At 38.8% G+C, this 14,906-nt stretch overlaps 1 protein-coding gene across 1 annotated transcript; it reads left to right on the top strand.

Moving 5' to 3' along the window:
- The first annotated feature begins 1,760 nt into the window (after positions 1–1,760).
- LOC133126639 (polyunsaturated fatty acid 5-lipoxygenase-like) lies at positions 1,761–12,863 on the top strand. Its single transcript, XM_061238979.1, has 9 exons — positions 1,761–1,818; positions 2,010–2,167; positions 5,660–5,857; positions 8,264–8,350; positions 9,578–9,744; positions 9,861–9,976; positions 10,939–11,039; positions 12,063–12,230; positions 12,684–12,863. Exons 1-9 carry the CDS (start codon positions 1,761–1,763, stop codon positions 12,861–12,863), a joined length of 1,233 nt encoding a protein of 410 aa, XP_061094963.1.
- The last annotated feature ends 2,043 nt before the right edge of the window (positions 12,864–14,906 follow it).

A 14,906-nucleotide genomic window follows, 5' to 3' on the forward strand; every position in this document is an offset into this window, starting at 1 on the left:
ATCTGTATACCTATTTTAAGATACCATTGCTTTAGTGACAACTTATTCTGTAACATAGGTGATAAAACAAGCAGACCTCACCTTCTCTGAATTTTGGAAATTCGCAAAAGAAAAAAAAAAAAAAAAGTAATGTCAATGTGCTTTTCGGCAAAGGACCAAATGCATTATAGTTTCTCATTCTAAAAATGTGCTAAATTGAAAGAATGGCCATTGTTTACTTTCCCTGGAGATATTATCTTTGTTATAGTTGTTGGTTTTATGCCAAGCTGTTGCCAATTGCCAATATGTTTTTGTATTCATTGACTGTGGTTTTCAAACCCATTTCTTGAGCAAACAAGCCTGTTCTTCTGTCAGTCTCATGTCAGGATCTAGGTTGTTAAAGTCTAAGCTTCCCTTTCACACCCCAGTGATAATTTGGTTTTGCAGCAAGGTGTACTTGTGAGAGCATATTTGTGGTTCTCAAATAAATGCTCAGAGGCATGTAAATCCCATGAGACTCACTAGCAGCTAATTACATTTAAACTACTCTCACTACTCTGACCTGGTTAAATAAGAATAAGAGGTCATTCAATTCATGTTCATATTCGTCCTTGATAATTGACAAACAAAATATTTGTTTTGAGACACCAAAATTTCAGTCTATATATTTAAGAAGAAACAGAATATTCTTCATAAGCTTTTTGAATGTGGCTGACAATGACAATTGCAGTCTAAATGTAGTCTGTTTTAATCACAATTGCCATCTTTTGTACATGTGTCTAATAAATAAGTGAGGCAGAGACAATTTTCCGGAGACTTTGGAACTTTTGCCGCGAGTGGAAGAAAATTGATGACATCAGAAATGTGTTTTGGTTTCCGAGCAAAAAAGCAGGTTAGTCAACTTCAGCTCTTACACAAGTTTAACATAAAAACCATGTCATTCTTGAGCAGTTATTGCAGTTCTTTTCAATGCTAGAGCTTTTAATCAAATCATATTATTCAGTTCTTAGTCAATTAGGAACTTGTTTTAAATAACATAGATCAAACATTTTGACACTTACCGTAATTTCCGGACTATAAGCCGCTACTTTTTTCACACGCTTTGAACCCTGCGGCCTAAACAACGATGCGGCTAATCTATAGATTTTTATGGGCTAACGGCCTCCAGGGAGCGCATTAGCACGAAGCGCAAGAGCGAGACGGACAGGTGGAAGAGATAATGCGCCGAGGAAGACGCTAGTTTGATTGTATTTTGAATAGCCATTTTGCGCATCATGCACACACCCTCATCATGGAAAAACACGAAGAAATGCATATGATGCAGCTTTTAAGTTAAAGGCAATCGATCTGGCTGTCGAAGAAGGAAATAGAGCTGCTTGGCATCAATGAATCGATGGTGAGACGTTGGAGATGGCAGCGTGAAGAACTGACTCAATGCAAAAAGACGACAAAAGCTTTCAGAGGTAATAAAAGCAGATGGCCCAAACTTGAAAATGTTCTTGAAGACTGGGTGAACACACAGAGAGCAGACGGCCAAGGTGTTTCCACTGTGCAGATCCGACTGAAAGCCAAAACAATCGCCACCTGAAAGATGATTGAAGATTTTAGAGGTGGACCATCGTGGTGTCTCAGATTTATGAGACGAAAAGGCCTGTCCATCAGGGCATGGACGACTCTGTCAGCAACTCCCTCCCGACTACGAGGAAAAAGTTACAAACTTCCGCAAATTCACACAAACAAAGATAGCCGAGAATTCCATCAGAGCAGACGAGATCATAAATATGGATGAAGTACCTTTGACGTTTGACCTGCCTCTCACTAGGACTGTTAACAAGAAAGGTGAATCGTCCGTCACGCTGAAAACAACTGGCCATGAGAGAACGCATTTCACTTGTGTTCTGAGCTGCACAGCATCCGGACAAAAGCTTCCACCAATGGTGATTTTTAAGCAGATGACTATGCCGAAAGACGGTAATATTATATATATATAATATAATATTTATTTTAAGTGACACATTTCTGTATTATAGCATATGTCGCAAAAAAGTGGAAGAATGATGGCTTTTTTGGCCACCTGTTTCTGAATGGTTGTAACCCAATAATGATCAAGAGGTACACAGAAGATCAGCAGAAAATTCCAATGGAGACTTTGGAAAAGGTGTACCCTGATATTAAGGAAAATATCCAGGTGAGATGCTGTTGCATTGCTTGGTAAAACTTTATACAGATATTGTTAATATGTGATTTTTTAACAGCCACTTGCTCTAAATGTTAATGTGTATTAAACATAAATCATTGTTGCAATAATCATAACAATAATAATAGTTATTTTTGTTGTAAAGAATCCTGGCCTTCACAATAACCGGTACTAATATCCTCAGTCCTGTAAAACAATTTCAATAAAAAAAGGACTTGCTGGAACAAATAGAATGTGCTTGTGGCCGCTGTAGGATGAACCAGTATTTTATCTGAATGATGGAGTTAGTAAAAATGCTAAATTATGTTTATTTCATAATGTGTCAAATGAGTTCCAGAACCAGATGTTGTGATTCTGAATTCCATCAGCCTCACTGCAAAACATAGAACTGATTCATGCCTACTGAATCCACTTCTGTTACACTAGAATGGAAGCATCTATGTGGTGGACTATGGGATACTGGATGACTTGGGAGATGTACTCAAGAAGACACCACAGTTCTTAGCTGCACCCATTGTGCTGCTTCAACAGACTGTAGACTTCAACAGACTGTAGATTTACCTGTATTGCCATACAGGTAAATCTACAGCTTCATTGCGCAAGACTTTCAAACAAATTAAATCAACCTTTGGGGAGAGGGAACAAACGGTGAATCTGCAGTAAAAACCTTCAACTAGATTAGAAGAGTTTCATTGCAAAATGGGTCATTCTCACAAAACTGCTTCCAGTATCAGCAAAAATTCAATAGCACACTGGCATAGCCCATATAATTGAGTAGAATATAATAATATAATCCTCATTTTATGTTTATGGAGATTGTATAGTCCATTAGACTAATTTTGTATGCCGATTTTTGGAGATGCATCAAAGAAATTCTCATTACCGCAACATCATTTCAAAACGAAAGTAACATTAAATTGCTTCCAAAAACTATTAATATATTAAAATCTGCCATTAATTACACAGAAATAACTGAACTATAAGAAAAACATTTTATTTATTTTGAAAAACGTATTAAATTCCAAAAACCTTTTCATTACCGTAATGCTATTATTTTATTTACTTACATTTCTTGACCTGCTGACTTAGGATAAAATACTATCATCAAGCTAGTATAATTACACATACAATTACCCATTTTATACTAAGCTCTTTGAGATATATTTTGTTGGGGAGATTTTTATGTACATAGACAATTACAGTAATTTACCCATGTTCCAATTTCTATGATTGGCTCGCCACAATGTCTCCTTTGCTGTCCAGGGATGCGTTTCCCAAAAGTGTAGTTGTGGAGGTAACTATGATCGCAAGTGGAAGAACCATCATTCAACAATTCAGTATTCCTGAAAACCAGAGTTCAAACGGACATTCGCAAAGTTCTGTGAAACTGCGGCTCCTGACCTGTAGTTAGAAGTACTAGGGGGCAGCCATTACCAAGAGGCGCTCACATGCCCCGTTGTTTTCGTCAATGTAACTCACAACTACAGATATGTTTTCTTGCCCGATAGGATCCCGTGTCCCATCCACTTTTATTGTGTACCAGCTCTCCCCCACTTGTCTGACTATCTCCTCTGTCACAAAATTGCTCATCAGTTCGATCATCTCCTTTGTATTTCTGGGCTGGTGTAACGTGCATTCTGTGGAATTGTTTTTGTAATCTTTGTCAGTTCTGGATCTTTACGCATGGTGTACTCGAACAGAGACAAGAACAGTCCAATGGAGCCATGACCTCCTAGTCTGCTGGCAAAACCAGCATTATCTCCAAGTAAGGGCAATTCATTCACCACTAAAAACAGCGGAAATCGCGGTCCCCGTCTCTCTACATTTTACCGACTCCCTCCACATTACTTTACAGGCTAAATTCTCCTTTGAAGCTGCATGCTTATTTAAACCTTTGCTAGCTTCAATGGCATGTTTCCAGTAATTGAATCCCCTAACGAAGAAGGTTGCATCTGCAGATTTGAAGTACTCAAGCCAGTCCCTGTTCCTATACCAGTGAGAAGAGAATGAGCGTTTTTTGGCCCCAAACATTCGAACTGGATATTTGTTCAAGACAACTTGTTTAGGCTTGTCCGTGCCAAGGTCATCCACTGAAGATAATCCAAAAGATAGTCCATTTTGAATGTAGCAAAACAAAAGCAATAGTCAACCTAGACCTAGAGAAAAACTGCTCGGCTCGAATACCAACTGAAATCCCGCGGTAACCGCTATAGCTACATTCAAAAAACTTTTTTTTCATTACCGGTTTGCACACACCATTGGTTTTCTATTTTAATGTCTTCATTTATAAGAAATGTGAAGTTAGTATTATTATTTTTTTACATAAATATACTAGAATGAATAAAAAATAAATAATTTTCGAACTACACCTGGGCGCCAATGGGGGGGGGGGGGGCACTAGCAGTTATGTAGGCAGTACTTTGGTACAACTACATATTTTGAAAACCCGAAATTTGTATAAACACATGCAGAGGGTGAGCCCTTTTCAATGATAGGAAGGGATTGCAATGGTCAAAAAGCTTACCTATTGTACCTTTAAGGTTAACTTCCCAGGAGTGTTCAGTTGAATGAACAAGCAGAGGTTTCAAAATAAAAGTTTATTTTATTACAATTTCAGTGGAAAACAATGCATAATGCCTCTATTGATTTCAAGAAAATAGAACAAACAGTACAGCTAAGGCCATACACACAAGCATTTAAGACCATTGCAAATACACTCAGTGAGCACTTTATTAGGTATTTATTAGACATATTTTTTAGACTTCTACTGCTCTAGCCCATTCACTTAGAGTTATGATGCGTTGTGTGTTCAGATATGCTCTCCTGCATACCACTGTTGTAATGTGCGGTTATTTGTGTTACTCTCACCTTCCTGTCAGCTTTGACCAGTCTGGCCATTGTCCAGTTAACTGTCTCTCATTAACAAGGCGTTTCTGTCTGCAGAACTGCTGCTCGCTGGATTTTTTTTGTTTTTTGCACCATTCTTTGCAAACTCTAAAGACTAGTGCATATGAAAGTCCCAGGAGATCAGCTGAGATACTCAAACCACCCTGTCTGCCACCAACAATCATTCCACGGTCACTTAGTTAAAAATTTTTCCCCATTCTAATGGTCAATGTGCAATTAACTGAAGTTCCTGACCCGTATCTACATCATTGTATGCAGTGCACTGCTGCCACACAATTGGCTGCTTAGATAATCACATGAGTAGGTATAATAAAGTAAAACTGTTCCTAATAAAGTACTCGGTTAGTGTATATAGCCAAATGTTTCTTACATTTAGCTATATATTTAGCTTTTCTCAAAACAAAAAAAATTGATAGCCCATATATTTGCGATGAAACTCTTCATTTGATGTCCATGAGCTCTTTGTTCATGATGTTTGTTGATATGTTTAGGACATTTTATATTCATGTTTGTTGAGTAATCTAGATATGTTTGACAAAAAAAAAAAAAAAAATACAATACATATTTCTCTCATAGTTGATTCAGAAGCCTGGAGAGGACAATCCAGTTTTCACCCTACAAGACAATAAAGCCTGGCTCTTAGCCAAGATCTGGGTTCGGAACTCTGACTTCTACTACCATGAGCTGGTTTCTCATCTTCTCAGAACACATCTGATGGGGGAAATATTCTTCATTGCTAGCTACAATATGGCTGATCAACATCCACTATCAAGGGTATGTGCAATGTGCAATTCTATCTACCTATGTTAAAGGGGCCAAAGATCTCCAAAATCTGATCATTGTCCTGGTCCTTAAGGGAGATCTGCATCAATTTTTATTGTGAAATAAAGACAGGGACAGGTATTGGATGTTTTTTGATGATAGACTACAACTTATCCCTGCATCATAACCACACATTTGTGCACAACAAAAGGATTTCAGGTAGTAATCTCAATCAAATCAGACTGGCTGTTGTCTAGTTGCAGTTTGTGTTGTATCTGATATTGTAATTTTAGTCACTTTGTGACTAGAAAGGTGATATAAATAGTTTACTTACTTCTTAAAAATGGAAAAAATTGAGAGTTAACCAGCTAGATACTTTATTAATGATTGTTATACATTTAATTTGTTTTCAATTAACAGAAGAAAAATTGTAAAGCTGACAAGTGAGCTCATATTATGAAGGCAGCAGCAAGCAGCCAATCCTGTAGCTTGTTTAACTTGTTAATTTAGGCTAACAATACCATCAAAAATGGTATGGTGAAAATGGGTGGTGATCTGCTCCATAATCATATGCTCTATAATCTATTGGTTTCTACTGGTTTCTACAGGTTTACGTGCCTGATACGCGCTTACACACTTCCTATTTGTGGTGTTGTGGTTTAATAAGACCAGAGCATATTGGTTATGTTTGAGTTAAGTGGGAGGTTAATATTACTTTGTGTTTCAAAAATCCAATATTATAAACAAGGCAAGGTGGATTTGTTTTTAAGGTGAAAATATTTGTTGCAGTTAGGGGATAGAGAGGGATTTTCTTCGTTGGTTAAGCACTCCAACCAAACTCAAGCTAACAAGGTTTTTTGGGGGGTGGTTTGCCCTCCTAGAAGCAAATCTTTACTGTTGGCTGATAGTTTGCCTAGTCAAGTGTTAATGTTGATTGTAATCCATTATAAACATTAACTGTAGTATATTTTAAGGATTCCAGATGAATTGTTGGTTGCATTTGGTCCTGCGAAATAAAATATTACCAAGCTAGTACAAAGGGTTCTTTTATTTTAAAGGTGAGTTAGCTCACCTTTGTTAAGCAGCAATGCTAAATTAGCTGATTATATTATTGATTTAGTGCATCTTTGTGCAGTAACGTAGCTAAATTCATAAAGTTAAGTTTTCTGCTATTAACTGTTCAGAGCCACCTCTCACTTTTTTAAGCTGTGGTGTCTCCATCTGGGCAGTCACTTTCTTGAGGGGAAAAGTTGCAGGGGGAATTCAGACCAGGCAGGGTGAGAAAAACAGGTGCAAAAAGGAATCTTTTTACCTGCTGCCCAGGTAAACGATCTTGTGGGGTGCATGGACACGCAGAGCAGGGAGGGATCCAGTTGTCATGGTCCACATTGGGAGCAGAACCTCCATTCTAGTCTTTCCTGAAATTGTACCTGTACCAAGTGCAAGCAGAGGGAAGAATAACTTTATCAAGAGGTTTAACACGTGGCTCTCTTGTAGGGGAGAGGGGTACAGGTTCATGGGGCATTTGGTACTCCTTTTGGTACAAGAGGGAGCTGTAGAAGCATGATGGGCTGCACCTGAACCGGAAGGGAACTTTTGTACTGGGTCAGCGTATTCCTACAGTAGCATGGATTATTTAAAAGGCTTGGGGGGCAGGGAGGATAGAGAGTGAAATTGGCAGGGAGGCACAGACAGAAGAAGTCAAGGCTACATGTAATGGTGAGAGCACAAATAAAATATGATTTATTAAAGCTTTACATTATTTTTTCAAATTTAATTATTTATTCAAATTTTAGTAATCAACGTCGAAGTCGACGTCCCAAATTATTGTTGCATTCATATTTCTATAATAATAAAAACTGTAACATAATAAAACCACAAAATGGTGATAATACAATTATAAACAATCACTATAAATCATAATAGTGGTATATTGTTATTTTATTGTTATTTTATCACTGCTAATAACAATCAGATTGCGATTGTGATTTACCCTTCTTAAACCAACAGTCAGACCTTCCCTATGCAGCTAATTGCCTGTGCTGCCTCTGCTTACTTTCTTGCTTCTGCACAAATTGGACTCGCCCTCCACCACCCCAACTACCACCTGTTGTTTGGATCTACTTCTAGGTACTAGTGAATTTTCTGGAGTGTGTGTAGGATTCGGAGTGGCTTTGCAGGGCACTATAGAGCTTAATGCTATTCTGCCTATACTGGCATGCAATAATTACAGCGACATGTAACTTCTCACACCTTTGAGAACATTGTGTTGGTCAGCTGAGTCTGTTGAGTGTTCAATGGATACATGCTTTTTTAGGTTGGTTACATATTGTATTTATCAACTGATATAGTATATTTGTATTTTCTATAGAGTATTTAGCTCTAGCAACAGTATAACATGCATTTATGTGTTAACAGATTCTTCGTGCAACTGGTCGGTACACCTTACCAATCAATATTACTGCCAGAAACACCCTCATCAATAAAGGTGGATTCTTCGAGGCGGTCAGTATGAACTTGAACCTTAATTATCCAAGATAATCTTTTCCCTTTTTCGATTATAACATCAAATAATTATGAAAACAGGCCTTTAAGCATAGGAATGGTCACCTTTTCTTAACAATAAAGTGTCCCGAATGCTTAGTTTACCTAAAAGCTAGATTGTATTTTGCGCTATATCAAGCCTGGTCTGGAAACCAGAGTTTCTGCCTTCACAACATAACCTGGCACACTATTCCACACAGAGACCACTGACTACTATATGAGCGATATCTACTCAATATGTCAATGTCCTTGTTAAGGTCATTTATTTAAATGAAGAAGAGCTGTGGTCCCAGCACTGATCCTTGTGGGAATCCACAATACCACAAGGATCAATTGTATGTAGACTATGTTAAGCTTTGTTGTTGCTGCTGGCAATATCAAGCTATAGCTAGATATCTAATCTAGCAAGACATGAGTTAGCCACAAAGGTCCTGCTGAAAATATAACTGCAGTCACTCCAGATCACACCAAATATAACTGTTAGGTAGCTAACATTAGAGCTAGCAGTTACATTGCGCTAGAGCTACAGTCCGTGAGACTGTCTAAAGTGGACAGTAATAGCCTACTGTCGGTGTCCTCTACTGCCTGCTCGCAATAACGATTCTCATGTCTGTTTATTACTAGAATGTTCAATTAGCCTAATTTGTGTCAATTCGGGGCTAAGTTTTGAATAGGCATGAAATGCATGCATATTTCTGAATTCCCCACAGAATAAGTGATCTTGTGTCGGGATCTGTTGGATTTAAATAGTTATTTCTGCACAATTAAAAATATATGTTTTAGGCAAATTTTTTAAGGGTCTCCATAAAGCAGAAATGGTGCAACATATCAATACCAAAATCAGTAGACGTTGCCATTGTAGTAGACCTGCGGAATGGCATTGAGATTGGTTTTGAAACTTGTGAGATATTGAGGTTCAAAATTTCCTATTTTGAATGGAAGTGCCAACTAACCCAAACATATAGTGAGCTCATACCCTAAGAATCCAGAAGAGCAAAGCAAGTGCCAATACAGCAGTGCCAGAGTGCTGTGTTAAGATGCGGCCACCATAAGTTACTCTATAGGCGGCCACCATGGTGACTGTGTTGAACCATTTTTTCCCCCTTGAGTACTGTTTACAAAGTTTAATGTGTTAAAAGATGTGCTACCCAGTAAACAATACCATATTTTAAAATTTTGCCCACACAGTACACAGCCATTGGGAATGAGCAATGGGAGGTTTTAAAAAAAGCAACAGAGAAGATCACCTATGAGAGCCTCTGCCTGCCAGACAATGTGAAGCAGCGTGGCATCGAAAATCTGAAGAACTTTCACTACAGAGATGACGGCATGGACATCTGGGATGCAATATATAAGTAAATTGCTTTATTGCAAGGAGGATTCATGTATTTTCTGTAGAGATATTTCTGAATTTGCAAATACTATTCATACAAACCTGTTTATTTAATTGAATTATAATTAAAATATACAGATTTGTTTGTGGAGTGGTGAATGGATGCTATAAAAATGACGAAGATATACAGAAGGATCCAGAGCTCCATGAAATGGTGACGTTCATATACAACTATGGATTTCTGCGGAAGTTGGGTAACCTCATTCAAAATAACTTAAAAGCCCTGTCCACACTGCCAAATGGCAAGCTTTTAAAAAATGTGCAGCCTTAAATGTACCATTTAAATCCACCCACCCACATACACAAACACACACACAAAAGACAAGTGAAGTAAAAACTCCCCGGTGGGATTTATTAAAAAAACTCTAAAACGCTGATAATAAAAATGAAAAACTTCCTGGTAAGACAATATCATGAGGAAATCCACCCTATGATGGCTAATCTAGGTAGAGAGACATTTTGACAAACAGATTATATATAATAATATATAATTATATTATTATTTTTCATACAAGCAGGAATACTTTAGCCAGCCTCTTCCATTTACAAAAAAAGAAAAGAAAACGGACATCCCACGTACCTTATTGAGCATCTCATTCATACAGTTTAAATGAATTTGTAAGTTGCCTTGTTCAATAAAGGTGTCTTGCTTAAGGACACTTCGACACTCCCCCCAGGCCGGGAATCAAACTGGCAACGCTCCGACTGCCAGACCACAGCCAGTTATATTTTTGTCACCCCCTAGCATCCAATCAGAATCAATTATTTATCCAGACCATGGTATAAGAGACAATACATGTGTACGGTAATCTTGTTATTTATTGTGCTTGCTGAATGGTATGAGTGCCATTTTGAAGGAATGTATTGACTGAGGTTGCTAGAGAGTGCGGGTCTTTGGATCTGTCAATCATTTCTGATGCCTTCTGTATTTTGCACAATATTATTTTCCCCAAAATGCTTATAATGCTAGATTTTTTGTCTTGCAGTGAGACTTATGTTAACTGAATTCCAATTAAGTTACTTCACAGAACCAATAGACCATATCTCTTCCTGTTCACGGTGTTATAGTTCAGTAGCCCTAGTATTTGTCAAAGCTACTTAATGTCAACCAAATGCCAATATATTTTTTTAATGTTGGTTGTCTGTTGGTCATTAGATTGTCCCACAAGCCTGAAAACAAGAGAAGAAACCATTAAATACATCACCATGATTATGTTCACCTGCTCAGCCCAACATGCTGCTGTGAACCATGGGCAGGTACTGTATCCTCAAGGAAACATTCATGAATTGCCTCAAGAGAAACATTGGATAGGTTAAATCATAAGTCATTGTCATTTGCAATATTTTTATTTTTGTCATTAAAATGCTCTACCTCTCTTGTTGAAATCATGTGGACAGAGTAATAGATTTTGTCAGGAGCACCCAAAATATTTCATATAAGTTTTACAGTACAAGATGGATTTCCGCTTAGTTTCCTTTGTGACAGCAAATTCATAATACATACAGATTTTGTCCAGATAGGCAACTGAATATCTGTCCTTAATACATGCGTTCTGTTGACACTATCCAAGTCCACTATCCTGCTAAATGCCTTGTAATGTAATGTAATGTAATGTAATGAATAAATATACTGTAGGCCAGGGCTGTCTAACCCTGTTCCTGGAGATCTACTGTTTTGTAGGTTTTTATTTCAACACTAATTTGACACCTGATTCTACTAAGGCGGCACGGATGGTGCAGTAGGTAGCACTGCTGCCTCACAGCAAGGAGGTCCTGGGTTCGAATCCCGGTCAGCCGGGGCCTCTCTGTGTGGAGTTTGCATGTTCTCCCCGTGTTTGCGTGGGTTTCCTCCGGGTACTCCGGTTTCCTCCCACAGTCCAAAGACATGCAGGTTAGGCTGATTGGAGAGCCTAAATTGCTCATAGGTGTGAGTGTGTGCCCTGCAATGGACTGGCGACCTGTCCAGGGTGTATTCCTGCCTTTCACCCAATGTATGCTGGGATAGGCTCCAGCCCCCCTGCGACCCTGTTCAGGATAAGCGGGTTAGGATCATGAATGATTCTACACAATAGCAGCTCAATGTTTAGCTGTTGAGTGACGTTTTCTTTGGTCGGGCTGGAGGGAAAACCTACAGGACGGTAGATCCCCAGGAACAGGATTGGGCAGCCCTGCTGTCGGCCCTCATACTGCTACAGGAATTGCAGTCACACAATGGCTGTGCAATTGACATGCCAGTGCAATTCCCATGTGAGTTTTATTGCTTTTCCCTGTCATTATCAGTATGATATTTATGCCTGGATGCCAAATGGACCAACAACAATGAGGAAGCCTCCACCCAAGAACAAGGAGGTGACCGAAAAAGACATAATGGACACTCTTCCAGACATTACTACAACACTTGAGGCAATGAAAGTGGCTAGTTTCCTCAGCCAGGTTCCAAATGACTTTGTAAGTATTTGGCAATTTGCATTCCTTCAGAAATAATACAAATTACTTGAATTATTTTTAGCATTAGAACTTTGAGAGGAAACAGATGTCATAGGCATATGAGACCAAAAGTGAACTTCTTGGCCATGCACACCAGTGCTGGGTTTGATGTTCATGCTGAAAAGGATGTAATACCAGTACCTACTGTACATGAAATATGGTATCTTTGATGTTATGGAGTTGTTTTGTATCTACTGTACTTGTCTTGGAGTTCTTGTTTTGGTAAGCATGAACTCTAGGAAGCAGCAAGATATTTTGGCCTAGTTTGAAGTTACTGAAGATTTCAAATATTCTCTGGAACAAAATAAATAAACGTTTTGAACGTGCTCAGAGAGCATTTATTTGGTCTTTGGGATGTAGACAAGTGTTCCCCCTTCAAGCTCTGGCCCTCATTCCTGGTTACTTTCCCTACAGGTGCCACTTGGAGAGTACCCTGAGGAAGTTGCTTATGAAAGCCATATGAGAGATCCCCTCATGGAGTTCAAAAGCACACTGAAGGGAATTGGAGAGAAAATCAGGAAGAGGTCTGCCTGCCAAGAGTTCCCCTATGAGTATTTGGACCCTGCAGGGATGGAAAACAGTATCACTATCTAATGTATGTCTGAATGAGCTGTGTTTTGGTACAGACTGAGCACATACCTTGACTGCTTTTGGTCCCCCTCCCATCTCTACCCAGTAATGCCGCTACCTTTTGTCCTAATCCATACTTTTTTTACTTGACTTACATTGGTAATTTTTACTAGTTCTTTATTGATGTTTCTGCTGTGGAAATGCTGTTAGACAAGGCTTACACTATTGCTTATATTAATAAGGTGAATGCGCTAATGTTTCTCCAAGAGTGTAAGTCACTATGGATAAGAGTTTCTGAAATGAATATGTAATTATGCTGGGGAGGAATTTTCTGGATGGCAACAGGACACATTTTGCACAGACTGTATCTTCATCTGGAACCATTTTTCATCTTCATAATGGATAATGTATACTGTAGTTGCTTATAACCTCTGAGGTTGCTTATACCTTCTATAATTCAGTAACTTGGGTGTTGGTACTTCATATTGTGTAAGGTTTTTAAGACATTTGCAAATATTTATCAACCAAGTATCATGTTCTCTTTGATATTATAAGCACGTGGTTTTGCAAACAGTATCAATGTAATTCAGTTGCTTTGCAAAATAACTTTGTCATTAAATGTATCTTTCTTTACCCTGGATATGCCTCCTTTCTGACAAAGGTTAAATTCCTCATAGCATTTTACAAGTGTATTTGCATTATGTGATATTATTTTCACTGTCATTGTATTCCTAAATGGTAAGACCAATGTCATGCATTCTGATACTAATTATGATTTAAAGTGGATCTTTTGTGGATAAATTAAAGCTCAAGGTGTTTGTGTCTATGAACAACTGGCATGAGGGGCTACTGACTTCATTAATGAGTTTGTTTGAATTTGTCCTTCTCATGATTATATTTTTGCATTTCAAAAAGTCATGGAATTTTTAGTGGATTGGCAAAAATCCAAGGGTATTTTTATAGATTTAAGACAAGTAGAACATAGGAACAAAATTATTTGATAATGATTTGTTACTTATTTAAGTTATCCCCTTTGTTGAAATATCAGTCATCAAATTCGACAACATGTGAATAACAACCCCTTTGTTAGTCTAGTTAGTCTGTTATCTGTCCCGACCATACTCCATCCATCCATCCATCCATTGTCTTAACCCGCTTATCCTGAACAGGGTCGCAGGGGGCTGGAGCCTATCCCAGCATACATTGGGCGAAAGGCAGGAATACACCCTGGACAGGACGCCAGTCCATCACAGGGCACACACACACCATTCACTCACACACTCACACACTCATACCTATGGCCAATTTAGACTCTCCAATCAGCCTAACCTGCATGTCTTTGGACTGTGGGAGGAAACCGGAGTACCCGGAGGAAACCCACGCAGACACGGGGAGAACATGCAAACTCCGCACAGAGAGGCCCCGGCCGACGGGGATTCGAACCCAGGACCTCCTTGCTGTGAGGCGGCAGTGCTACCCACTGCACCATCCGTGCCGCCCCGACCATACTCTCCAGTGTTTATTTCTAATTGACTTCTGTTACGAATTGTTTTGGCGCCGACTTCCGCCTTTTGCTTTACCCGTCTGTCTTGTTTGGAACCATAGTTTATCGACCAGTTTGGGCTTTTCAACTTATTTTCCTGGATTCTATTTTTGTTTGGTTTGCCTGCTAGTTATCGATATTTTGCCTGTGACTTCAACTTTCTTTTGGATTATCCCTGCTGATTCTGTTTGATTCTGACCTCCGCCTGTTTAATCTGGCAAGTTTACAATAAAGACTCTTGAATCTTGTGGTCTTATGTTAAGCTTTTCACAAGTTTGAAAACATTTGGCACGTCATGACAATCCAAACCAGTGTAGTGAAGTAGCACAGCTGTCTGGCGAAGTACTGCTCTCTTCATCACCGCAACTTTCTGGATCCTCGCCTGCACACACCATAACAACTTAGCATTACCACATGCATTACCAGCTCCATTTCAAAGTTACTTGAAGCCAGAATAACTGCATAGCCTACCAAGCACCCAGCTCCTAAACAGCACGGAAATAATGAAAACAGACAGACACTCA

The sequence above is a fragment of the Conger conger genome, chromosome 4 (assembly GCF_963514075.1).
Source record: "Conger conger chromosome 4, fConCon1.1, whole genome shotgun sequence".
NCBI classification, from domain to species: Eukaryota; Metazoa; Chordata; class Actinopteri; order Anguilliformes; family Congridae; genus Conger; species Conger conger.

What these genes read in the sequence shown, in the direction of transcription:
- LOC133126639 (XM_061238979.1), top strand. Translation starts at nt 1,761, where the DNA reads ATGGATGAAGTACCTTTGACGTTTGACCTGCCTCTCACTAGGACTGTT. An exon ending in ATATTAAGGAAAATATCCAG is followed by an intron (nt 2,168 to 5,659) that starts GTGAGATGCTGT and finishes TTTCTCTCATAG; the next exon opens with TTGATTCAGAAGCCTGGAGA. An exon ending in ATCAACATCCACTATCAAGG is followed by an intron (nt 5,858 to 8,263) that starts GTATGTGCAATG and finishes ATGTGTTAACAG; the next exon opens with ATTCTTCGTGCAACTGGTCG.